We start from the raw sequence: 26,182 nt of genomic DNA, 5'->3' as shown, positions 1-26,182 counted from the left end.
AAAAAAACTCCAGGCAGATAGATGGGAGCCCTTACACACACACATACCTTCAGGGGAGTGTTCCAGACATTGCATACTGGGCAGACAGCGGCACCTCCTTGCAGGTGGAGCTTAATTCATGCATGATGAATGTGTGTCTCCACTGAGCTTGCTCATTTTAGGTGACTCCTTCTTAGCATGTTGGCTCTTTCAGATCCCATGCTGGTGCCCTAATGCTGGGTTTGAGCCCTGGCACCTCAGGCAGGGTTGTAGATTTGATCTGGGCAGCCCAACAAACCCAAACATCAGGTGTCGATACGCCTCCCCTTAGACACTGAAACCTTTTGAGACCTGGCCTTCAGAGTCTGTAGAATTCAGGGTACTGACAACCACACAAGTTTATTATTTTTGTGCTTCTTTTTTTCAATAGACAAAAATACATTGAAGTGATTTTAAATAATACAGAAGGCAAAATCATTAGAAAACCAATAAACTTCCAACCAATCCAAACTGAAGTAACACAAATACCGCTCAGGGGAGTGGGCCTGTTGTTAGAGCAGTCACAGGAAAGCTAGAGGCTTCAGCAAAGGTGAAAACAATTTTTTTTCTTTGTTGATGAACTAATATTCCTGATATTTATTAACTCGAGTTACAAAGATGGATTTGGCCTATAAGTTAACTGCAAGTCGAAGATGGTTGCTGTGTGGGAAACTTTCAGGAAAGTGAGGCCAGGTTCTGGCTCCACTTGTATGTATTGGGCTGCAGTAATTGAGTTTAACTTAAATAACTTTCTTCTTAATTTCATACAGCCTAATTTACTAATATTACTATTTTAGGAAGGATTAAAAAAAATTAGACATTTTGTTAGAAATGGTACCATGTCTTCTGCGTCTTATCCATTGAGTCGGTGTACCGGGACAGGGTTTCTAGCATCTCCACTGTATCGGGACAGGAGTGACGGTCATACTGATGCAGCAAGGTAACGAAATGAAATTATACCAGCAATTATTTGTGGACCCAGTGTGCTCTCCTAGATGCCTGCAGCTTGTTCTTCCCAGTCCTTTCTGCACAATCCAAGAGGAGGTCTGAATAGGTTCTCAGCTTTCAGCTGATGGTCTGTCAAAATTAATATTCAGAGATGGCAGCTTGTAACAAGCACATTTATAGTCATATGAGAAGTGCATGGTTTTATGGGAGCTCTCTATTCAGAATTGTATCTGTCTTCAAAAATCCATGTACATAGCACAAAGGGTGAAAATGAAACAACTCTACTGTTTCCTTCTTGGTAACCTGGGTTCACCTGTGTGAGATGAGTTTAACCCTTTTATGAGTGTTAAGAGTGCTGAATATCCTATCATAATGGCATAAAGACACAGGAAACTACAGTTTTTAGGAGTAACTCAAACCTTTCCACTTCAGGCCTCGGGCTCTCTTTTGAGTGATTTGTACACTTCGATTTGGACAAAAAAAAAAAACCCAAACCAACCAAACAAAAACCACATTAATTGCCCGTACCTTTCTGAGCTACCCTACTTTTGCACTAAATGAACTTGAAGCTCTACAAAGAAGGCGCTAAACATGCGAAGCAGCTTTTCGCGTGTTCTTATACTCTCCATAGGCAGCATGATTTTCGCTTTCATGCACAGAAGAAAAAAAAAAAAAATCCTTGGATGTGTGAGGTTTCCAGTTTCTGAAGAGAAGAAAGTGTTACTTCCCCTTTAAGCCTGGAGCCGTTCGTGTGTGTGAGAGCGTGTGTGTGTGTATGTGTGAGTGTGTGCGTGTGTCTCCTCCTCTTTGAGTGACACAGCACTTAGATATGCCTATCAGTAACTTAAACCCCACAAACTCCACCTTCTAAGTGAGGAAGCTGTGGGTTGATGGAAATGTAGTGAGCAGATTGAGACAGACAGTGAATCATTAGCAAACTGCAACGCCAGGATGAACTTGTCTGGAACCTAAAAGGAGAAAACAGTCTGCGAGTCCTTTGCGGTGCTGGGTTTTGCTAAATACAGCCAAAGTGGATCTAAAAGCCGGCTGATCCCCAGTCCAAGATGCTGCTGGTTTCCCAGCGGGTAGAAGCACCACGCATGGAGCCACATATTCCAGTAAGTAGCATTTGAAATCGATACGGACTGGAAAACTAGGAGTTGATTTAAAAGGACTGAAACACCCTCGGAATAGTTGCTCGCCCAGACGCGGGGCGGCTGCAGCCGGAGCCGCTCTCGGCCGGGGCTGGAGGAAAGTTTGCAGAGGCGGCTGAAGAAAGTGCCCACCTTGTGCTGGCTCTGCCCGCCTCGCTGGGCTTCGCGGGGGCTGCGCCGGGGCTCTGGAAGAGAAGAAACCAGCAACTTGGGGGGACAAATTTCGCCCTCCTCTCCGCCGGGAGCTGCTGTCAGTCCGGGGAGAGGGAGGCAGGGAGGGACGGAGGGGGTCCGTGGGCTTTAAGATGGTGGTGAACGAGGTGATCCCCGGGGCGGTGCGGTCTCCGGCGCGGCGGCGAGGCCGGCTCCGGGGGCGGGCAGCGCCGGCGGGGAGAGGGGGCGGCCGCGCCGGCGAGCCCCGTCCGCGGGCCACGCTCCGTGGCTTTTCGTGTCATCGCTCGTGCGGGGAAGAGGCGGTGGATGCTGCCGGTCTCGGCCGGGCTGAAACGCCGGCGGCCCGGGGGGGGGGGGGCGGCGAGCGGGATGGGGGAACGGCCGGTGCGACCGGAGCGGCGAGCTCCGGGTATCCCTGTGTAAACACGGCCGTGCGGGCAGGCTGGCTCAGCCCGGCGCTGGGGGATTTTTCATGTCAACTTGGACCAAACGGGCAGGGAAGGACAGACCCGTCATCGCGAGGGGACTCCTCCGGGAAGGTGTCACGCGTAGAGGGGCTAGTCCTGCTCTCTCTTATGATGATTATTTATTTTTTCTTAAAGAACTCCCGGTATTTGCGTTGGCAGCGGCGTGCCTGGTTATTTGGGGAGTCTGAAGCGCACGTTCTCTAGGCAGGCTTTGGAACAAAAGGCTCCGCCGAGCCCAGAAGGGAGCCCTCGGTTATTCCTGAAAAGAGTGCGGAGCCCGACATTCCGCCTCCTTTTTGGCGAGGCTGTGCGTGTGTGCGGCTCTCGAAACGGCACTAGCCCCAAAGTGAGGGAGACGGTGCAAACGCGGCGCGTTCGCCACTCTCGCCGAGGCTATACGTGTATTTGAAAGAAAACGCATGCTGACTCACGATTTAAACTGTTTTGGTTTCTCATCCTGTGATTAAGATCGGGCTTTAGAGCAACTGCAGGGTAAACAAGGCGCTCGCTGACTCGGTCCCACGTCTCCTTCTAAGGCAGGGGCTGCCCCTCTCCCCCGGCCGGTAGGCGAGCCCTCCTCCGGTCCCTCCTCCGCCGCCTTCCCCGGCCTGTTGCTCGGCCCGGGGGAGCGGCGGGGCCGAGGGCACCGCGGCTTTTGTTCGGCTTCGGCTGGCGGGGGGTTGTCACCAGGGTGACTCGGAGGGATCCCGGGGAGAACGGCCGTTTCTTGGAAGAAAACGGGCTTTGCTTTCCTTTCACACCGCCCGCCCCTCCCTCTCCTCCCCCCCCCCCCCCCGGACAATAAATTAAAAGGCCGCTTTTGTTTTCCACGGTGCTCCCGGCAGGGCGGCGGGGAAGGGGGGGAGGCGGCGGCGGAGCCCGGGGCTGGGGAGCGGGGGCCGGGCGGCGCCGCGGAGCCGCGGCCGGTGTCCGCCGCGATCGGCCGGGCAGTTTCCCCGGTGCGGCGCGATCGCCTCGCCTCTTCCCGTCGGAAGCAGAAGAGCCTGTCGGGCACCGGCCGCTTGCGGGGAGCCTCCTGGCACGGGCGTTGCACGAAGAGCCTGCCTCCCTCCTCCTCCTCCTCCTCCTCCTCCACCGGAGGGGGGGGACCGGGGACACGGGAACCCCGCAGTCCCTCCCCCGACCCGCCAGCGGGGAGATTAACTGCGTCTGGCCCCTTCCCCGCGCCGGGGGCGGAGGCGCCGGGCTCCCCCCGCTGCCGTGCGGCCGCCCCGGTTTGGGAGGGAGGGAAGGAGGGAGGGAAGGGTGCGGGAGCGCCGGGGGGGTGGGTGGAAATTCTCCCCCCTGTTATATAACGTGAGTGTTTCCCTGCTTAGCCCTGTAATCCCCGGGTAATGCCTGACGCCCGTGCCCCGGGGGGGGCTGCCCCTCCCGGAGCTCCCCCTCTGGGCCGAGCTGATGGGGGGGGGGGGGGGGGGGAAATAAAGCTGCTGATGTGCGAGGTGGACCATATGGTGCGTCCAGGAGAGAGGGAGCCGGAACGGCCTTGAACCTGCCGGACCCAGCAGCTGTTTGCTGCCCGCCCCCGGCAGCTGATCGCCCCCCCCTTAGCCCGGCTCGGCGCACGGGCATCCCCCGGAGAAGCGGGGGCCTTGCGCCCCCCTCGGCGCCGGTAGCGGCTTTTCCCCGCCACCCCCAAAGCGGGCTACCCGCCGGAACATAATTTTTTTTTGGTGTATTACCGTGCGAGAAGCTTGAGTGCAAGGAGAATAACAGCGGGGGTGGGAGGCAGTGCCGTGCGGTGGGGGTGCCGGGTGCCCGGGAGACAAACACCCGCGGCCGTGGGAGAAGGTCCCTGGCACCGGGGGGGGGGGCTGCTTGCCCACGGCCGAGCTCTCCCAAGTTAAAGGCAGGCGAGAGCAGTTTGAGCGAAGTTAGACGCTAGCGCCTAAAAAAGCAGCGATCTAGTTCTGGCACTGACCATTTTCAGTTCTCTCTCCCTGCCATATGTTTGGAAGGGGGGGGGGAAGCAATTTGGGAAAGATGCTCTCAGCTGAAGGGAGGAGGTGGGCTGAGGGAGCGAGATACGAGGAAATTCCATGTTAGGAAAGCATTAGCAAGGGGTGACTTCTAATGTTTTCCTGCCACTGACGTTGACAGTGACACACATGTGTGGGTTGAAATTGGAACGTCACTGAGTTTTTAAACTCAACCAGGAAATAGTCTGTTGCTCAGGGATAAAAAACAAATAGTATAGGCAGGTAACATGCAGTTAACAGCTCCTCTCGAGTGAGTGAAAAGCTGTTTAATGTTTAGAATTGAGCAGCTCAAATTTAATTTAGCTTTTTATTTTCAGAGGTTTGTTGTTTTTTTTTTAACTTGAGGTTTTTCATCTCTATTTTTAATCCTTTTAACTAATACTTCAGAATCAGAAAAGCAAATATTGACAGGGCTTCACTTTTAGTCCCTTGTAACTAAGTAGTTCAAACCTGCAAAGTCTCTTGGATTTTTTTAAAGCCGAGGTAGTTGTTAAAGGGTTGGGGGGGGATTAGCAATTACAGGAGGCAGTTGCATTTCTTTAAATTCTTTTGTATGGCTTCCTGTTACACAGGTAGAAGTGTTTTATAAATACAGTGTGTTTGGGTTTGGGTTTTTACTGACCTTGTTACAAATGTTACAATGTGGTAGTAATCAGAGATTTAAAATGGGATTAAGGAGCTATTGTGCTAGATGCTTTCCGAACATACAGGAAGATTTACTGCAAGAGTTCATGATCCAAGGTGTCAGGCTGACACTCTTGCCCTGACCTAAATGATCACTAACCTGCCAGGATGCAACTGTAGGACAAGGATCGACCTAGGAACTGGTTTCATGAGAGAGACAAAAGTTAGGAAGGCAGAAGGTAACACAAGGGCAAGGGTAACAGTAAGTAAAATCCCTGAGTTGTCCTGTAGGTTAAGTACGGTGCAACTCACTGGTTCCCAGTCATTTAATCAATAAATGTTCTATGTTACTTGCTACTCTGATGAAAGTTGCCTTAAAATAACTTTTATGAATACATAGCTATGGGAAAGTGAAGTAAATCTTGCAGAAGCTGTGACAAATGGATTTATCCAAACTGGGGGATGGAGTAGTAGAAAGCTGTCTGAGCTCCTTCAGTAGGGAAACAGGCAGGATCCCCAGGTTTTCATTGTCCCCCCTGTGCTGGCTGTTTCCTGGTGTCGGCATTTTTCAACATTTAGGCAAAGGTGACTATAAGTTACGATTCATTAGTAATCGGTATGGTCTCCAAATAAAGATAGCTACATCAGTTTAGATGATGCTGGCACCTTTCCAAGGAACCTTCTTTATATCTGACACATTTGCCATTCACTTCTTTAAGGAACAATTAATACTGTACACTGCTATTTTTTCCTCTATGGGAAGAGCAGTAGTGTAACTCATTACGAAGGCTTTCTACCTGATGTTCCAGTTTGACTTGCTATGTTAAAAAAAAAAAAAAAAAGTATTTTAAACTGAAGGAAGCAGAAGACACGCCAAGGCTTTGCGTTGAACTGTTTTATATCAATATTGATTTTTTTAAGGGGGTTTGTGTTATAAAGAGGGAGCTTTTATCCCCCTGAGCTCTTTGGCAATTATCTTCCTGCCATAAATGTTGATACGCACATAATGGATGTAACTAAAAAATCTCCTTATCCCAGCAGAAAAGGCTGACTGTTTGTTGGAGCAGAGAGAATGCTGAGAGTGTGAATAGACAAACCCATATGTCGCTGGTGAGAGAGATAAATGATGGACGAACAGGAGTTGGTTACTATGGATCAGCACAATAAACCAATTCCCATCATACACCTCTCTTAATAATATACCAGTTTCAATGCCATTGACGGGTAACCTAGGTAGCACCAGTCAACTGTAAGTTTTTCAACTGTTCTTTTATACATCTCAAAGAACAGTTGGGACTGTTCTAATTTTTTCAGATGTTGAGTGCTAAAATTATGCAGAACTTCCTTCCTTGGCAGTAATTTTGAAGGGGAACTTTAGAGCATTGCTGAAAAATGCCAAATGTGCACGATACCGTTGTGTACTCATAGTAAGTTTTGTTTTGTGCACCCGTAAAAGGGGTGCACTCGAAAAGGCAATTACTTAACAAATATGTGAAGAAACTGTTTAGGCATTTAGTACTACCCTCATTAGTGTCGTTTCAGATTGGACTGGATATTGGAAGATACTGGAGTATTGTTTTAAGTGAAAATAGCAAAAGAACAATGCTGTTTTATTTTAAAAAAAAAAAACAAAACAAAAAAACCCAAACAAAAAACCCAAACCAGCCCTGCAGAATAGGCAGTGATCAATAACACAGTTTTAACTTTGTGCAACCCGTTTCAGGGCTGCCAGCAGCTGAAGGGAAACTTTGCAAAACAGTCTGTGCTTGCATCACGTCTCCTTCCCGTGTTCTTTATTATTACTGCTAGCACTTTACACAGAAAATTGAAGTCTTTGTCAGTTAAAGGTTTCACTTTATGTCCTTGTCTTCTGGTAGATATTTTTCATTGCAGTTGCTATGGACTGGCCTGTTAGCTCTGTTCAAAATGAAAGTATATCTCAGGGTGACAGCGTAAGCAGGGCTCATGGCTCTTGGGATACGACTCCATCGGTTTCAAAGTCACCAGTTGCGCTACCAGAGAGTGATGCAGTCAGAGAGGGATGACTAGCAAGTGCAAATGAGCTGTGAAGAGTCTTTATTCCTCTTGGGAAGCCTCCTCACTGATAATAATTTTCATTTTTTACATGGAAGAAAACGAATTACTACGTCATTACTTTCCTTCGAGAGGAATATACTTAGTTTGTGCAGCATTTGCTTGCAAAGTTGCAGTAGCTCTTTTTAGAGCTGTTTCCTTGGCTGTGCGTCTCAGATGAACCGAAAGGTTCTGCTGGGCTGGGCCCTGATAAGAGAAAGACTGGTGTACTCTCCTACCGCCCGGCCTAGCAGTCCTTTTCCATTCTGGAGTAGATAAGACTCAGATTTGATCCTAGAATTAAGGGCTCAAGGATCAGGCCCTTGCGTAGGGAGGGGGGATTGTTATGTGCCCCCCACCCTGCTCACTCTCGCCTGTTGGAGGAAGCGAATTGGAAGCGAAGCAGGGCGAAGGATATTGTCTCTGCAGGCTGAATTTTAGCTGGCCCTTCGCTCCTGCGGAGGAGCAGTTGTGCCCAAAGGGTAGAGAGCAGGGGAAAGAGTTGTGGGTTCCCTTCCTCCCCTCCCTACCACGCAGCCCGGCCGGCTGGACTGGCTGGGGGACGTAGGCTGTGCCCAGGGACCACGTGGCCAGTGGCTGTTTCCGTGGGGCCAGTGAAGTGCCAGTGGGGCCCAGGCGTGGGAGATGCAGGGGGATGTGGGATTTCATACGGCCCTTTACTCCCAGAGCTGCCTCATCGCTACAATGAGCCATTGATAAGCGCTGACCTGATTAAAGGGCTGCTGCTCACGGGAGGCTGGGGTGCGCCCCGGGCTTCGAGCAGGGGCTCTGCCGGACTGACCAAAATTGTTCTTTGGGAATGGGTGGACAGGCTGAGGAGAGGGAAACCAGAATTCATCGTCGTACCCTGTCCAAAGGGAGATGTTGTATTATGACTTGTTGAAAACTGCTCTGCTTTTCCCTGCAAGGACTCGGCAGTTTTATTGATAAAGAAGTGTTACATAAGTACCCCATCAGGCATGTCCTAATTTGTTAATAATTGATGATCTGGGTAGTACAGAAATACCGGTGGTGTTAATGCACTCCCACGCTGATTTGCAGTCTCCGCAAGCCCCCTGTTTTCCTTTTACTTTAATTGTAGTACAGGCTTTTCCCTTTTTTTCTTTTTCTTTTGAATTTACCTGGTGATCCAACCTCAGGTGCCTGTTGTGCTTTCCCATTCCAGCAGGGACAGCTGGGGGCTCAGCCTGTCGCAGACACGATATAGATTACCTCTGCAGGGGAGGGTGTTAACTACGTTATTGTTTCACCCCATGTCAGGCAATCTATTGAGTGGCATCAGCGTTAGCCCAGGGGGAAGCCAGTTTTCTGCACCTTCCACCTTTGGAGGTAAGGCGTAAGTCAAGTAGGATGGACGCGGTGGTACGTCTGCCATTCCTGCGCCAGGATTTGTCAGCGCGGGAAAGCCAGGATGCTTTTTCCTCAGCACAGAGCAAGGCCCCTTCAGTTTCTCCCCTTCTGATAACAGGCTGTATTTGCATGGATTTAAAAACCGGCTACTTCTGTCATGCCACAGCTAGAGAGATTGGAAAAAAAACATTTACTTCTGCTGACATGCACAAAAAAGAAATACTTTCTGGATATCATCAACACGATCTGGCTGCCTCTTTTGTCTTGCGTTGTTTGGCTTGTGCATTTCTGTGGAAGTTTCTTTTTCTCTAGAATTAAGTATCTCAGAACTCCAGGTAGGTTCGAGAGTTACACCTACCCAAGATATACCTATTTATTGTTTTCAGAATAACACAGCGCATTTACTCTGTTGTGGGCAATGAAATCCATTACCTGCATTAAAATCAGAAGCAGCAAGGTAACTTTCTAGTTATGTTGTGAAATATAATGCCATTGTTCACTTTTATTAACGTCTTGAGGTTGATTATATGGTGGTTAGAAGTCTGTTCTGCTGTGCAAAAGGCTGTCTTTAATTTCAAGTGGTTGATCCTGATCAGGCAGTTAGAGCGGCTGCAGCAACAATTGCTTGGAGCTCTAAATCACATTTGTCACAAGATCTGCCTGGTAGTATTGGCTGCTTGAAGACTTGCTCCGACTTTTCAGCGTTACCCTTTGGTTGGATTGCAGTGGTGAGGGACTTGCCAATCTTGCCTGTTCTTTGTGCCTAATTCTGAAAGACTGGCAAGCTTTATGCTACGTTTTTCTGAAGAGGGCCCAGCTTTACTAAGCTGCCTGTCTGTCAGGGATTAATTTAACCTCTAATTACTACATTTTCTTCACAGTTTGCTGCACATGAGCATGTTATAACAAAAGCACAAAGAAGTATGTCATTTTATTTAGCCACTACTCTGAAATTAATTTAGGGGGTATAGAGTTAGATCTGACACACTTGGTGTTAAAATAATTGTGCTGGCATTAGAATTAAAGTACATAATCTTGTTGTTTCTAATGATACAACAGTACTAGTGTAAATAGAGTTGTTAACTTGTTAGTCATAGCCACAGTAATAGAAATGATATCTAGTTACAGAGAAATACTCAAATAAGCATGGCAGCAAAAGTTTCCCCAAAATAATGCATGGTTTGTAGTTGATTCCCGTCCACCATTTGGGTTTAGGATTACATGTCTAAGAGTAGTTTGTTTTTTCTAAAAAGGTCTTCCAAATTGCAATAAACAAACATTTATGATGGCTTGGGTTTCTTCCAGCCTGGATAATGATTTTTGAAAAAAAATTTTTTTTTTTTTAACATGCAGCATCTTGGGAGCAGGACAAAAGGCCATATGTCCTCTTCTGCCTGCTCACACTGACATCAGCGATGCCACAGTTCACGTTGCAGAGAGCAGTATATACTCTTGAAGGAAGGGAGTTCATTTCTGTTATGAAACATAGGATGACTTTCTTCTTTTCCAGTTCTGTGTTCTGTAATATTTACAACAAAGCTTTTTTTTCCTTTGGGAAGGTTTGGATTGGGAAATGCAGCCTATCTCCAGTTTAGGTAAATGTACTTAAAAGAACTGTTGTTACATGAGAAATTCGTAGTAGCTGTCTCTTCGTTCTGCCCCATGTCCATCACCTCTGAGCAGGCCTGTTGAAATGACTTTGAAAATGTAATTTCTCACATAGGGTTGGATCTGCAGAATCGTTGGTTATGTAGTGATGATTTATTTCTAGTGGAAACAGAAGATTGGTTGTATATTTTTGTGTCATGCATTCGAGTTATAAAGCACGGGTCCAACTCAGTAATTCTCCTTCAGTAAGAACTGTAACAGCATTTGATGGGAAATTTCCCCCAAAGATTCCCCAAGGTCAGATAGGACACAGTTACGGAGTCAAATCTTGTAGTCCCTTTCTCAGAAGGAGAATTAATGTGGCATCGTTATCCAGGCTTGTGACAACAGTGGCACAGGATTGCCAAAAAGACTAATGGAAGGAGATGGATGATTGATTCTCTTTACAGTAGTAGATCAGGTTATTTCTCTGAATTCTTTCTTCAGTTCTCTCAATTCCCAAACTGTAGCCAGTTACTGTAATTATTTACTCTAATTACTTCCAATCTACAAGTAAATTGAACATAAATTAAGATCAACCGATGTAAGGGATGGGATGGTTCAGTGAGCTGACAGCAAGGTATGGAGATGCTTTTGCTGATCAGTAGTTCCACGGGATGGCTGTTTGATAGCTGTGTGGAGTGAGTGGTAAGTCCCTGCTCTAATTTTTGTGGATATGAGTTTTCATATAACAATTTGGAGATTTCCTAAGGTGGAAGTCAACCCTGAATAATGCCTACTCTTAATTTCAATACTGTTAAGATTATTTTTTTTCTCAAAGTATCTGTAGCCCCACAGGCCTCCAGAGATGGAGGCAATTTTTGGAGTAAATAGTTCCCAGGTTCATCCTTGTCCATTGCAAAATGGGAATAATGGTGCTTTACCTTAACCTTCACACTAAGCATCCTTAACTAGTTAAACATTTTGTAAATTGTAAGTGCTTGTTACTAACTGAGTTCTTTAGGGACTTTTCACATAGGTGAAAATTACATTCAAAATAAAGGCAGGTACATCTTACTCTGAGACCCCCTCAGTGTGAATGATATTTTTATTTCTTTGCTTTGGCTATAATGCCAACACAGGTGGATTTTTTTTATTTTTTTTTAATCCTCCCCCCACCCCACCCCCGACATCACATCATAGTATCTTGTGTTTTGCTGAAACTTCAGAATTTGATACAGGGGAAAAGAAAATATTTAAAGGCAAAACCAGCATCTACTCTCAGGCATGTATTTTAATGTTTCATTCTCTGTCACAGATCTTCATAGGTTAAGTTTTGGGCAAAGGTAAACAAATGAATATTTTACAAAGACATTTGTCATACACAGTTCCACTCACACACAAGAAGCTTCTTCCCTGTACATTAGTATGTAACACTTAGTATGTAAACATTTTCATTAGTTTAAGAATAATTATACAACATATTTCATGTGGTTATCAGAATAGATACTGAGTATAATTTCATTTTGCTTTGACTAGTTACTTTAAATCTTACTAGGATTTTCACAATTCCAAATTTATATACGGAAATAATTTCTGAATTCATCTGGTATTTTCAGTAACCCAGTAGGTCATGCTGATCGTCAGGTACTTTTAAGGACTTTGCTTTTCCTGTTCCTCCAACTTACTTATTTTCTTAATTAACTGTGTTGATTTAAATAAAGTCACACAGACTGAAAAAAACCCCAAGTATATACAATCTTGCAGTCAGAAATACAGGCAAAAGGTTTTGATCTCTGACTGCCAAATGGTGACTCATTAAAAAGGAATTTGTGTTCCTCCCTTTTCAAAGGGTTACTCACTACCAAGCAGTAAATATCTAGTTTTGATGCTACTGCATTGAAATGCCTGACATTGTTGGTGTATTAAATCCAAACTCGGTAAGATTATTTGATCACAGGCTCCATGAAGTTTTGTTTTGTTGTTTTTCTTGATTAAAAAAACCTGTTGGGGGATTTTCTTGAAGTTTTACCCTGTCAGTTTGAGTACAGTCTAAAATGAAATATGTTTGAATTTTAATAACAGAGGACCCTTTCCATACTTTAAGCAGTGGGTCATTCAAATTATTTTTAAACCCACAGGACCATGCAAGCACTAATTTCTTTCTGATTTTGCATTGGGTAGCATTAGAAAAGGACATTGGAATTTGTCTAAATAATAAAAAAAAAAATTCTCTCTGTCTTCCACATCAAGGGTTGGTGCTAAGCATTTTCTAATATTGATTGCATAAAGCTCCAAAAAAAATTGTACTGAAGAGGCACAGTCAAAATCCAACCAGAAGCCATGCCCTTTTTCTGTTTCCATATTAATCTTGACTCTCCGAGCCATCTCCTTTGTCCTTCTGTTCTTACCTATTCTACACATTTGATGGAAGGGCACAAAGACATGTTTGAATCCTCCATCTCATCTCCTCTTCTTATTGATGGATTGGTTGGTTTGAACTTTACATAGCATTGGAAGGATGTTTTCTTGGTTGCAGCAACACTTGTGTTTGACTCGAAGCAGAGGGAGAGTGTGTTTGGGCTTTTCAGTCTTCGTGAGAAGCGAATCTTGGTCCCTGATCCCAGAAGGTAGATCAGCCTTAATTTCAAGTGAAAGTGCATCTTCAGATAACTTCCCATGTCAGTTAAAGTTCAATGTTCTTGAATTCCAGAGACATAGATGAGTCAAATCTAAAGTTTAGGGCAAGTGTGAAGGATGTAAGAGAAAATGTAGATGTTTCTTCTGATGCCACTCTTCCCTCCCCTTCAGGGCTCCTACAGTCTGTCAGCTGTGACGGAGTGATTTGATTACTTTGTAGTGTTAAGCTAAAAGAATAAATCTAAGTGCCTTGGGAATGGGGAACCAATCCAACAATCAAAAACAAACAAGTTAATAAATGTGAAGCATTTCTGCACGGTGCTGCTGCAGAAATGCTACTTCCAGAAATGCTTGGGGGCAGCCATGACTATTGGACCAGTCAATTAGGGTAAGTATGTTCACTGTACACACCACCATTAATTGGATGCTGGGGGGTGCGCTTTGTGTTTTGAAGGAGAGCCGTGCGTCTTCTGTTGGTCATAAATTATGAAATCTTGAATGTCGCAGGCTGAACTGTTTATTGCTCTACCCCTTGATTCGCAGTCACTCTAACATACCTGGAAAAAGCTTGACTTAGGCAGTCTTAATTGCCCTTTCTTTAAAATTGTTCTGGCTCTACATGTCATCTACAAATTCTTTTTTTCCCCTTGTCAGCTCTTCTCTCCCCCTACCCCAGCCCCCCCCACCCCGATCTAGCCAGAAATAGAGCATTTGAGTGACTGTCCACAGAGGTAGTTTGAAATCCAAATTATCCACTCAGACTGGTTTCTGATGCCCACGTGCCAGGCTACTTACAGTCTGGAGTCATTTGTAAGGACAGCGTGTATAGAAATATTGTGAGCTACAGCAACAGTGTCAAGTGCTGTTGTGTAACAAAACCCCTACTGCTTGCCTCCATGGAACTGATTTTGGAAGTTGGCACTTGTGCAGATAAGGCGTGGATTAATTACCTGAAGTCTTATGCCAGCCTGTAGCTTTCATTTTATATGTAAGAAGGGCAGTAATGGCGAACTAGCGGGTAAATGACTGATTTTGGCTGCCCACGAGGCCTCTCTTTGGAACATCTATATTGGTAACTACATGTCTTTTATTTCAGGATTTAAAATGCTCGCCCACTTTGCAGCCTTTAGCTAGTCCGGCGAACGTCCCTTTGTTAGCATTCACACCCGGAACAGAAACAGGTATAGGCCTTTGTACGAGGACTGCAGAAAATGTACCATCGAGTGCTTTGCCATCTGCTACCCAAAATGTAGTGAAGCAAACTGTTAAACTTCACGTAGAGCTTGGGGCTTGATTAACTTAAATTACCCTCCTGTTGTACGTGTTTGCAATGCTGAGGGGATTAGGTGGCATATATTTTCAAGAAATACACGTTCATTATTAGGAAAGGTTAAGCAATAACATCCAGTGGTCATTTCCTTTTGGAGCGTAGCTCTGTGTCTGTAGCGTAATTTGTTTGTTTATGCATCCTGCTGGATCCCGGCGAGGAGGTGGACCAGCGCTGCGGGCGCGAGCTGAGCTGCTCTGCGGCACCGGCTGGCCCGGCCGCGCGGGCTGGTGCTGCCCGAGCCAACGATGGAGAGCCGGAGACCTCGGGGTGTAGAGGTGAAGAGGTCCAAAGTACGAGGAGGCAATGGTAGGGGAGAGAGAGCAGGGATGGGCTGGGGCGGGCTGGGAGGGCAAAGCCGAGGAGACAGAGGCAGAGCTGAGGAAGGCGGGTAGGTATCTGGGGGGAGGATGGAGGGACGGCAGGTCCGGGCCCTCCTCGGGAGGACTGGGATCCCTTGCGTGCCTGGTCCGCCAGGTCCAGCATCTCCTGTTGCTTCCATTCAGGCAGTAAGTGTTTCCTGTGTGCAAACTCGTTCCGTGTTCCTTCAACACCGACTAACAGGCAGTGCTTTCCTTTATCGCCCTTGTCTTTTTTAAGTTTGCGACTCCTGTTTTGTTCCTCGTACTCTTGCGTTCGTACCTTTGTTGTGATTGCTCTGCTGGAGAAATCGGACTCTCTTAGCGGCAGTGAAGAGATGCTCCAGGGAGCTAACCCTGTGTCACCTCTTCAGAGGCAGGCAGAGCTGCGGCAGGGAGCAGGCACAGTGCCGGGGCTGCACACCTTTGATTGCCCTCTGATCTTTGGCATGCGTTGCTTTGGTTTATTTTGTTCGCAGGATTTTTCTTTGGGTGAGCTCAGTGCTTGGGCGGCCCGGCTGCTGAACAGCTGACCAAAGCACGCAACTGCTGTTCAGTGTGCAGCTGCGGTAGGTGTCGGATGGCTTTCAGACCGGGCTAACACAGGGACAAGAGTCAAGGTATGGCTGCGCTGCTGTCCTTGTTGTGTAAATCCACTGGTTCAGGCAGGAATAGCGAAGACCGCTTTCACCTGGGAAACCTGCTGGTTACTGCCGGCAGGACAGCTAGGGTTGCATGAGCTAAGTTTGAGTGGCAGAAGTTGCTTAAGACATTAAGTAAATAATCTGGCACGTGATGCACATGGAACAGCAAAAAAGCCCGGAGCAGCGTCGCTAGCCTTCCCCGGGCCAGCCTCGTGGGCACGTCTGCGTGAGATCAGTGCACCTTGCTATGCCTGGGAAGCTGGTTCAGAAGATCAGCTGAGCTGCTAATGAACCATCTTCCCAGCTCTCCTGCAACAGAAATTTGAGATCTTAAGGTGGCCTTGGATTCTGTCAACCTCAGATGGTAATGTTCTCTTTTACAGCTGGCTCTGAAGCCTTCTAGCTTTCTCCAAAGTAAGGAGATGTAGTTCAGTGTTCAGATGGGGAAGTAAAAGATTCTTTGGTTCTCTCAGAGAGCTTTTTTCACACGTAGAAAGAATGAGTCACTCGAGATTTCATTATTGAATAGGATCTGATTTTCAAGTGTGTATGCTCTAAGATGAATGTTGGTGGATGAACTCCCATAGTTTCTTCCATGACCGTGCTGTAAATGGGCTTCAGCCAGTTTGATGTAATTCATTTTGAGGCACTGTGTTGTCTTTTGAAATGGAAGCATCATCCTCCTTATGATCTTCTGAAGGCTAGAAGGCCGATTAACATGGGAATTCTTGATTAGCTTTAATTCACCTTTACTTCTCCAGGAAAGCATAGTTCCTGAATTGCACAAAGAAAGACTCTTCAAACACGGATCCAAATCAGTGTACTGGAGATCCTGTTGGTAGGTGTGGTGTCTATGATTAATATTTACTTGATGCCTTTCATCTTCCAAGTACTTTACACAGAACAAGCATTTCATCTTCACAAAAGATGTATGAGTTAGGTGAAATAAGTTTTACTGTCTCTGCTTTATTAATAAAGGCAGGGAAACTGAAGCAAAGAGATTAAAGTAGTTTGCTCTTGGTTACAAAGAAGGCCAGCACTGAAACTGTGTAATTTCTGGTTTCCATTTCTGTGTCCAGACTAATGTCTCTTCTTTCTAAGTAGAAGCAGCAGGACAAACTTTGGAGTAAGAACATCATAAGAATTTAGAGAGGCAGCTTCGCAGATGTTGCAGCTGCACCTGTGGCACTTCCACTGGTGCCCTGCTGAGTGATGCGCTGTTCTCCTCCCTTGGCACTGCAGTCTCTCATCCACCCTTATGGAGGCATCGCCACAGATTGCTGCTTGAGTTGCAAAGCATCTGTAGACCTTTTCTTAGGCTGATATAACGGCTCAGTTTAGTTACTGGTCCGGCTGGACCATTGGAGACATAAGCATGTGTTGAGATTTCTGAGTTTCTGCTGGAGTGAATATGATGAGGTGCATACGTGATTTTATTCAGCTCAATGACTTCTTGAGAAGTTCCTTTGGAGACGCACTGGAAAGCGCTTAAATTACATTGTTGAATTTTAAGCGTGCAAGTGGTCTCATTAATATGGAAGAATTATTTGTTTACCTTTGGCTTGGATAAGGCTACTCACAGCTCCATTTGAGTATATGCTCAAGTGCATTGCTGAATCAGGGCCCTAGTTAACAGCAAAGGCTGTGTCACCCTGAACTGCAGGCTGGCAGAGAAGTTGTTGGGGGCCCAAAGGTAGTTTTTGGTTTAAAGAGCTTCCTATCAAGATGAGTCAGTGGACAGGGCTTAACATCTGAGAAAGTTCTTATCTGAGAAGGCATCTGACCTTTTGAAAGAGAAACCTCCTTTGTAGATGCGTACGAGTTGTGTGCACCCTCTATCAGATTGTGCAGCCGGTTGGCTGTAATGGAAATCCTCACCTGGGGAGACCGTGCTGGCCGAGCCAGGAGCCTCCCTCCCTCTGCGTGGGGAAGAGCAATTGTGTTTCAGTTCCTCCAGTCCCCCTTTAATGAAGGAAGAGAAGATGCCCTTGCCTGGAACGGGAATCTGCTCAGAGATGGCGGCTGTAAAAGCCACTTCATTTAGTCTAGATTTGACTATAAATTCAGTCTCCTGTTTCACGTGCAGTAACGATTTTTACACCGCAGTGAGGAATCACTCGGCGAGCGAAGGGAGACAGGAGAGCAGAGCAATGCAGCCCTGCTCTCCTTGTAAGGCCATGGTTCAAAATGTTTAATTAGTTGTTTCGAAACGGTGGCTCTTCTCCTTTGAGGAAGGAATGATGTATCAGCAAAAGCTGACCAAATTGATGTAGCAAATCAATTCTATGGTAATCCGTTTATTTAAACTTTGGTACTTAATTTTATAAGCTCTTCTCAAGTGTTCCTGTGCTCCTGTTCATTAGCTGGTATTCTTTTATGCTATTGCTTGGAGGTTTGTGCTGCAGATAGCAAAATGGCCAGGACATGCCACTCGAAACTGCCTCTAAATGTAATTCAAGCAGGTCTGCAATAATAGTGCTAAAAGAAGAGCTATTTAGCGGCATTATTAATGGGCAAAGAGTTCAGGCAGGATTATGAAAAAGTAAATTTTTATTAAGAGTGGAGGAGCTAGAAGAATGGACTGATTGCCCTGAGTCCTCAGGGCCCTCGAGCAATCAATTTCCCTTTCTAGTATTCAGTTACTTGCTAATTGTATTGATTTTTATCAAATATGTGTACAAATCAATTTTATATTTTAGTGGTCTTAAAAGCTTCCTTCCTTCCTTGCAGGCAGTGCTGCTCTGATCATTCTCATTGTCTTCCTTTATTTTAATGCTTTTATCTTAATGCATATTTTCATAGGACATGCATGTTTTTCTTTAGGACATTTAATCAGGTAGGGATTTTTACCTAGATGCTCAGCGTTGGAGCAAATAGGCGTCACTCGGACAAAACCTCTGTGAACTCAATGGAACTGTCTGCTTAAGTAAAAATTGGAGGAAAGGGATGTGTTGTGTTGTAAAATGGGTGGGTGCAAGTGCCCATATAGTGTGACCCCCTGAAGAGCAGGAAGCACTGTTAACACAGGAGGCGAATTGTGTTGCGCAAAGATTGTGGCTAGAAACAAAGAAGGGGATAAATGCTGAACATGACGCACTCTTGTTGAATAAACATGAAAATGAAGTCGGGGCAACAAAAATTAAACTCTTGAAATAACGCGAGCCGCTTTATCAGTATGGCCTCCATCATTTCTGAAAACCGAGTCACTCAGGCACTTCAGGTAAAGTGGATGCTGGAGACATCTCTAAGCAGAGTGAATGTATTGAGCTCAGAACAAAATAAAACAACATTCTCCATTTGTGTTTGTTTATGCCCATGGCGATTTAAATTGTTCCTGTCAAACGTACCTATTTTTCTGAGATAGCACATGGTCGCGCTCTCTTTTTAATGTAAGCTACACAGTTTGGAGTTGAGGAGAATCTCTCTGGCTCTGTGTGTAAGCTGAGAAATTGACCCTCATAATTGAAATGTTTGGGGTATGTACAGTACCGCCGGAGATGGTGGGAGAGGCTTTGAACTTTTAATGGTGTGAGCAGTAGTCATGAGAACAAGGAGAGTTAGAGCTCTGCTTTTCCACTTGCCTCTGACTTAATATTACAGCGCAGAGTTTATGGCACTGTGTTTTCTGCTGCTATTGCCAAGGCACTTGAAAAAAAAATACTCTTATCCTTCAGGAGGCAAGAGTTGCATTAGCAAGTGTCCAGGTATACACACATATGCAGTGAAAATACACTTTACAATAAATAACCTAATACAGTGGTAGAAACGTAAAGCATTTTATATTTACACTGCTCACTTTGGTCTTTTTGTTTTTGTTCTCCTCCCTGGTTCCGCTGATGTTTCGTCATTACATAGCGATCCCAGCTGGGAAAGCCAGCAGAAACCGCAGGTTTCTCAGCCTCTCTTGTCTGCCAGTCGCTGCTCCCAAAGGCAGTGGTGCTGGGGTATGAGAAGACATACCCAAGCCCTCCTGCCAGTTCAAATGGCACGTAGGAACCTGGGTGGTGGTTCAGCGGGAGCCCCCAGACAACAGCTCGGTAAGAAGCAGGTGCCTTTTGTGCCCCGTAACGCGATTTTGCTGTGCTCCCTAGCTGCCACGGCGGCTCTTCTTGCTATGGGGTGCTTGATAGGTTCAGATCCCGTGTAGGCACCGCAACCATAATCATCGGTATAATGTTTTAGAAGCTGGTTAGGAGAAACCAGTCTTATTCTCCTTTGATCTCCGTGAGCAGCGAGATTCCTCACTGCATTCCCAGCTAAGCGAGGGGGACGTATTCTGCTCGTGGGAGTAGCTGCCTGCCCCTGGAAGCCGGCCGGCTCCGTAAGGCGAAGGGCAAGGGCTCGGTGGGAGGAGAGCCTCTGCTCGCGCTGCCTCTGGCTCGGCATCGTCTTGCAAACCGTGAGCGCGTTTTTGTCATTAGGTTTATACGGCACCTCTCGTACGAGAAATCACAAACTGGATAAGCTGTATGAGGGGTCATTATAACACAGAGAAGATAAATGTACCGGTTCTGCTGGAGGCTGTCCTCAGGCTGTTTGTTATGTGTCTCTAACACTGTCACTACATCACACACTTCCTCGATCTCAGTATTACCCTACAAGCCTGTCTAATGGGATCCTCTGTTGCTGATTCTGGCTTACCCTGACCTACTTCTTTCTTGTGTCCCAGCAAGCTGTCAGGAGCTATCAGAGCACTGGGAGCTGAAATAAACACTCACTGAGGGGAAAAGCAAGGCTGTCTCTAGTGAATTTAATTAGCTTTGTTTAACTGGCTTGTTTGCTTTGTAAATCACATCATTTTTAGTCAAATTTAAAGGATAAAAAAATCTGTAATTAAAATCAAATGATGCACGACCTTATTAAAAGTCAAGGGTTTTAGAAGTTCAGTACAAAAAGTCATTTGGTTTGTAACACATTTGCAGCACTCTGAATGTTTTAGGAGGAAGAAGGATGAATTTGATATGCTTTTTGGTTTGGGGGTCTTTCTTCAGACAGGAGGGAGATGGTTATTGAGTCAGTATCTTTACTTTTCCTTGAATTTGGAGGGGGGATCACTGTTTTTTTTTTAAATTAAGATTTGAGTCTTTTCATCAATTTTGCAAGCTTGCTGGATAAAATTTTTGAATCCAAATAAAGTTTCTTAGTGTTTCTTTCTGTCCTGTGGCCTAAGCATCAGTATATTATCCATAATTTGAATCCCTGCTTTTGTGTGACGCCATGGTTTAAATCATGGCTTCTCTTTGCACTTCTGTTGCATTTTTGAGCATTAGAACAGAAGTCACTGTAATTTTGGCTCTGCCAGACAAATGAAGCACTGACTCGGCAAGTCATCACTGGGTTGAATTTGAAAGTGCTTACAGTGTTTTATCAGACAGTATGTTATGTCTTTCAGGTGCTTTACTGTATTTCAGTGTGGCGCATATTTCTTCTAACAATTGATGTTCTTGCTCTTGTCAGCATAGGGTCTAATCCTCTTGCTGTTGAAAATGATAAAAGCCCTATGAATTCCTAATATGTCTTATCAAAATCTGGCTAAAATATAAAATGTCTGACCCCAACTTCTGATTCTTCTTCAGCAGAAATACGCTTCTTCCTTGCACCATGCATGCATATTGATAGAGCCTCCTGAGTACATGGCTTATAGAAATAGCCCCGTCCTTGTGCTGAGCTGCAGCATGAACAGGAAAGGATTAAAGGACCACTGAGAAAGAAATGGTTATGGATGAACTTGCAGTGTACAAAAAAGTAAAATACAGGATAAAATGACTGTCCAAGAGTATGAAGGGAATTCAAAATCTGTTTCACAAAGCTGCGCTACTTCTTGCAGTCCTTTGAAAAGGGCGTAAGATTGGCCAACCTGTAGTACTGCACTGAGAATTATGCGTGGTAATAATTTCATTGAGGATTATAGTGAGCAGCCTCATTGCTCAATGACTTCTGAGTAACTTGCTAACTTAGTGATCACTGTGAGGCTTCAGAGAAGGAAAAGAGAAACGTTCCTTCCTCAGTAGTAGTTTTGGAGGTCCCTTGGCTCCGCGGGAGTGCATGGGGCGGGAAGCTCTCTGCCATGCCAGGGGTGGAAGTCACATGGAAGTCCTACCGAAAGAAACACATTGGGAGACTTCAGTGGTTTGACAAAATTGAATCAAAACAAAAATAGCCAGGCGAGTGGGGTAAACCAGCACTAAGCTGTTGAAGTCAAGTGAATTACGTTTGCTGAGTTACAGCAGTGAGAAATGAGGCAAGGAAAGCTGAGACATCCCAGCCGAAGGATTCGCATATCTTCAGTGACTGAAGATATCTTCTTCTGAATGGAGACCAGAAAATTTGAAGTAGTGTAACTTCAGAAACTTTGCTGACATTCTGCTGCTTTACTGGGTCCTGTGTCTCCCTTGTGGATTGAGGTCTTAAGTATTTTTGGCATCCGTAGCCAACATGTGTAGGGTGGGAGGAATGCAAGTACTTCTCCTGGGTCATCGCTCCAGAGAAAGTGGGTGAGGTGGATATCGTGGAGCTTTTATCATAGGCATGGAAGCAGACAAGTTTTATAATCTGATCCAGCGTGAACAGCAAGAAAAATTTTATGGTCTTAATACCCTAGCAGGAAGATGAGTGGTGGAGCAGTGAGGTAACGAGGGGGCTAAAGCTAAATGCTCATTTGGACCCATTAGCTGCTGAGTGCAGCTCGCTGCAGCTGAGAACCGGGTGTGAGGACAAGGAGACTTTGGCGCTGTGGGAAAGTGGGAATTTGGTGTGTTTAGCAGCAAACATGTGATTAATAGATGCGTGCCTGTCATCTCTGCGATAGCACCATAGTCCCTCCATTCATCTCCCGGCTGCTGGGGGAGGGGAGCGGGAAGGCGGCTCCGTGCTCGGAGGGCACGTTTGCTCTTGGTGTAAATCAGGAGCCGAGAAAGGGATCTGTCCCGGCGCCTCCCTCCGTGCTTAGAAAAGTGCCTGGCGTGTTTCGGGCACCGCTGTAATCTGAATAATAAACACTTAATTCCGAGCTCCTCATATTTGGCTGAGGTTGTTCTGTTAAATGATGCTTTGCTTAGAGGACACAGAAAGGGGCAAATGTTCAGTAAGACTTGAGTCGTTTAACTTAAATCAACCTCCTCCTACCCACTATTGACATATCAAGAGAACCAATGAGGCATGTTTAATTACACATGCACTGAGTTTACAATTAGTCTGCAGACAGTGATTTTTTTTTTTATTATTATTTTTTTCTTCTGACGCAGCAAGGAAAGATTTGATCCTGCAAGAGGTCTTATTAGCTGTAATACGAGCAGGGCTGGGTGGTTGGTTTTTTTTTTTTCCATTTTAAATGTAAGTGGAATGTTTTTATCTTCTAGGTCAAATGATTTAATCTGATGCTCTAATGTTACATGGTTTAGCAATCCTTTTGCTCCCCTTCTGCTTGTAATAAGTGGCAAAAGTACGGCTTCTTGCTTGATAAATGGGTTAACAGTATTCACAAGGCAGGTAATAGAAATCCATATTAATAGGTGGAAATTGGCTCTTGATGCCAGGCAGGAGAGTCTAATGAAAGTATTATTGTTTTAGCTTCCAGCTCCTTTGGAAGCTGAAAGCTAAATGCCTGTATTACATTCTTATTACCTATTTATCACACCATATAGCTGAGTGGATGTTTATTAAATTACATTCATGTTTAATGCCTGTTTGTATACTTTTCACTGAATGTGTTCTCAAAGGAAATTTTCTGGAAGCATTTCAAAAATGCACAACTATTTTCCCATTCTCTTTTTATAAATTAAAACCATTGTTGCCAACTGTCAATATACAATTGGCTTGGAAATTAAATTGTTTCCTGCTAAGCTGTAAGAACCAGCTAAACCTGCTCTATTTAATTTAGGAAATAAATATTTAAAAATCTGAAAAACACACGGTGTTCTTGGGTAGTGTTGATTCTATTCCAGTCTTTGAAAATACCCAAGATCCCAAGAGTTGGGCTTACCTAGTTTCAGCTTTAATTTAGCATTAAATTGCTTCATCGGGGATTTTATATATGACCTTCTGCATGTTTGTGATTCTTTTGAGAATATTCAAAATAGTACTGAATACCATCAAAGATAAGAAATTAGGAGCCTGTTTATTAATATACCTACTTACGGTGCTTCTCCAGTTTTGCATTCTTATTTTCTTCTTAAGCAGCACTTTCAATTCATTCCATCTAGATTAAAAGAAAAAAAAAAGGAGGGGGAAAAAAAAAACCAAAGCCCAAACCCAAAAACTCAGCACAGCTCAAATATTCCCACATAGCTCTGACCTGGAGTGTGCTGGGATCTCAAGGGCTTTTTGCACATTCTGGGAGGGGAAAAAAAAAAGGGAGGGGAGGTGGGCTTGCCTTTTCTTCCACCTATGAGTCACAGCTTGTCCCCCTCGTCAGAGCACTGTGACCACGCAGCACGGTGGGGTGATGCGGCTTCGGTCACTGCGTGAGTCAGGTGAGGACCGTGGCTGGTAGCCAAGGGCTTCTGGTTGCATCTCGGCCAGCGGAGTCACACCACATCCTTTCTTGACCCGGCATCCTGCCTTGACGCCTGTGTCCTGCACTTACAAACCAGCCAAGAGGGATGCCTGGCTTTTCTGGAAGCTGTGTTTACTGGTCCTGGCTGCAGACACCCATGGCTGGCAATCTGTGCGCGTTTATTTAAGCGATCCCAAACAGGAGGTTTGACTCCCACTCTCACACGGAGAAATATCTGTAACACGTAGAAATCTGAAGCGTGTATTCTTTCACTTCACCAGGTTATTAGCAAATGCCTCAGAAACACCAGGGGCGGGGTGCAGGTGATTCTCTTGCACTTGCAGGGAGCCTTGGTGGCTCTTGCAGGCACCCTGACCGTGGCTGAAAGCAGCCCAAGTGCTGGTGAAATGTGGGGGCTCCTGCCTGTGAAATCCTGCTTGGAGGATCAGGCTGCAAGGTCTGGACTCAAATGAGAAAGACCAAGGGGTTTTTAATCAAAGGCTTTGATAGCTCTTGTCTGCTTGAAGTTTAAGTTCAGTGGAATATTTATTGATCCATCAATGCAATCTGTTAAATACTGCGATTTGAACCATGCTTCCTTGCTTATATTAAGAATAAATAAATCAGAGCAGCTACGTGCATTTCAGTTCTCTGCTGTGCAGGTAATAATGCAAACACTCTCACTTCTGTAATGAGCAGGTTAATAATTTGGTTGCTTTTACTAAAATTTTGCTGCCACTGCCCTTTAAAGAGCTAATCTTTGTCATTAGCAGGTCCTAAAAATGCACAGTGAACATACTTTCAAGTTAGACTGAAAAAAAATCTGTATAAAAGAATGTCATGTTATGCTCCACTTAGTGCTGATTTACATTATTAATTTAACAGAACAATTCAAAACACAGTCGTAATCATGCTACCAATTTTTTTTAAATGGCGGGGAGAGAAACAATAAATCAGTCTTCTGGAGAATGTGAAGCATATGAGAAAGTAGTATTTCAAAACAATTTTAGCAGGCTCATTGGGTTTTGAAATTTAAGCTATCTTGCATCAGCAAATATTATTAACATTTTAAGAGCCATTGCAAGTGTTCCTTAGATTTTATATACATAAAGATATATATAAACACTAAGAAAAGTTTATATATATGTGTGTGTATGTATATATATAGAGAGAAGCTTCATCTCTGTTAAGCATTTTAGATGTCATGGGAATAAGTTCTTTAAACTTATTATTTCAGTTTTAATAATCTTAAGTTCCTTTTCAGCACTTGCACCTCTGCTTTACCTTTGTATTCACTCTTGATAAGGACTCTATGGACTAATTAGTTTCATTTCTGCTTATGGCTGGTCTCTAATAGTTTTCATTCTTTTGGCTTCTCAGATCTTGATCAATGCTTCAGTATGTTTGCTGTGAGCCCTGCAGGGAATGATTGTTCTCTTTTCTGTACCCCAGTAAAACACATTGCAGCACTTTACTAGTTCCCCATTTTGTAACACCTTTAAAATATGGATCTGTTTTGAGTCAAAATGCATACAGCGCTTTCTTAAATCATATTGATAGAAACATTGCATTAGATCCTTTTTCATGTAGTGTAACAGTACAACAGAATTTATGGCATTGGAAGTCATCTGAAAGACATCCATAGTTAACGCTGGTATTTTCTGACCTGCCTTAATTTCTTTTCTTATTCCAGGCATCTGTAACTGACTGTATTAATCTTTTTGTTTAATGAAGTTCTTTAAGAAGAGATTTTGCCAATTGATGTTTGGGCAAGTCTTTAATAAGAGCTTTTATTTTCTAAAGTTACTGTCTTACTCTCCAACAGTTTGTGTATATTTGAGTTATGTGAGTTTGGATTCTGCCCTTGGAAGTCAACGTAAAGTGCTTAGCATGAGGTAGAGATCTTGTAGGTCCTACACGTAACATAAAAGCAGTTTGTGGGACTACAATCGACAGCAAAACCACTTACAGGTTTAATATGTTTGGATAGGGAATGCCCAAGAAAACGTGTTTCCGAGCCCCGTGTTGTTTGTTAAGTGACACTGACGCACAACCAAGGGCCCGAGGAAAAGTTCAGGAACGGCAGAGCTTGACGGCATAGAGAGCGAGGGAGAAACTTGTCCGTGGAGCATTTCTGTTGAGATAGTTTGTCGGCTGTTTATTGATTGCGCAGGTCATTGGTGAAGGGTCAACAGCTCTGCTGTGTCGGCAGATAAAGATAGAGGAATGGCATGTTGAGGTCACATTGGAAAGGAATTCAGTCACGCTAAAGAAAGAACATTTTAAACCTTTATTTACTCAA

At 44.8% G+C, this 26,182-nt stretch overlaps 1 protein-coding gene across 1 annotated transcript in view; it reads left to right on the top strand.

Moving 5' to 3' along the window:
• The first annotated feature begins 1,826 nt into the window (after nucleotides 1–1,826).
• The window catches only part of MAMLD1 (mastermind like domain containing 1), an 85,357-nt gene continuing 61,001 nt past the window's right edge, over nucleotides 1,827–26,182 (top strand). The window contains exon 1 of the mRNA XM_075053715.1: nucleotides 1,827–2,084. Coding sequence (XP_074909816.1) covers nucleotides 2,031–2,084 — 54 coding nt within the window. The 5' untranslated portion in view covers nucleotides 1,827–2,030. The remainder of the gene's footprint in view (nucleotides 2,085–26,182) is intronic.

The sequence above is a fragment of the Buteo buteo genome, chromosome 22 (genome assembly GCF_964188355.1).
Source record: "Buteo buteo chromosome 22, bButBut1.hap1.1, whole genome shotgun sequence".
Classification (NCBI taxonomy): Eukaryota; Metazoa; Chordata; class Aves; order Accipitriformes; family Accipitridae; genus Buteo; species Buteo buteo.
This window is presented reverse-complemented; position numbering and strand designations above follow the sequence as displayed.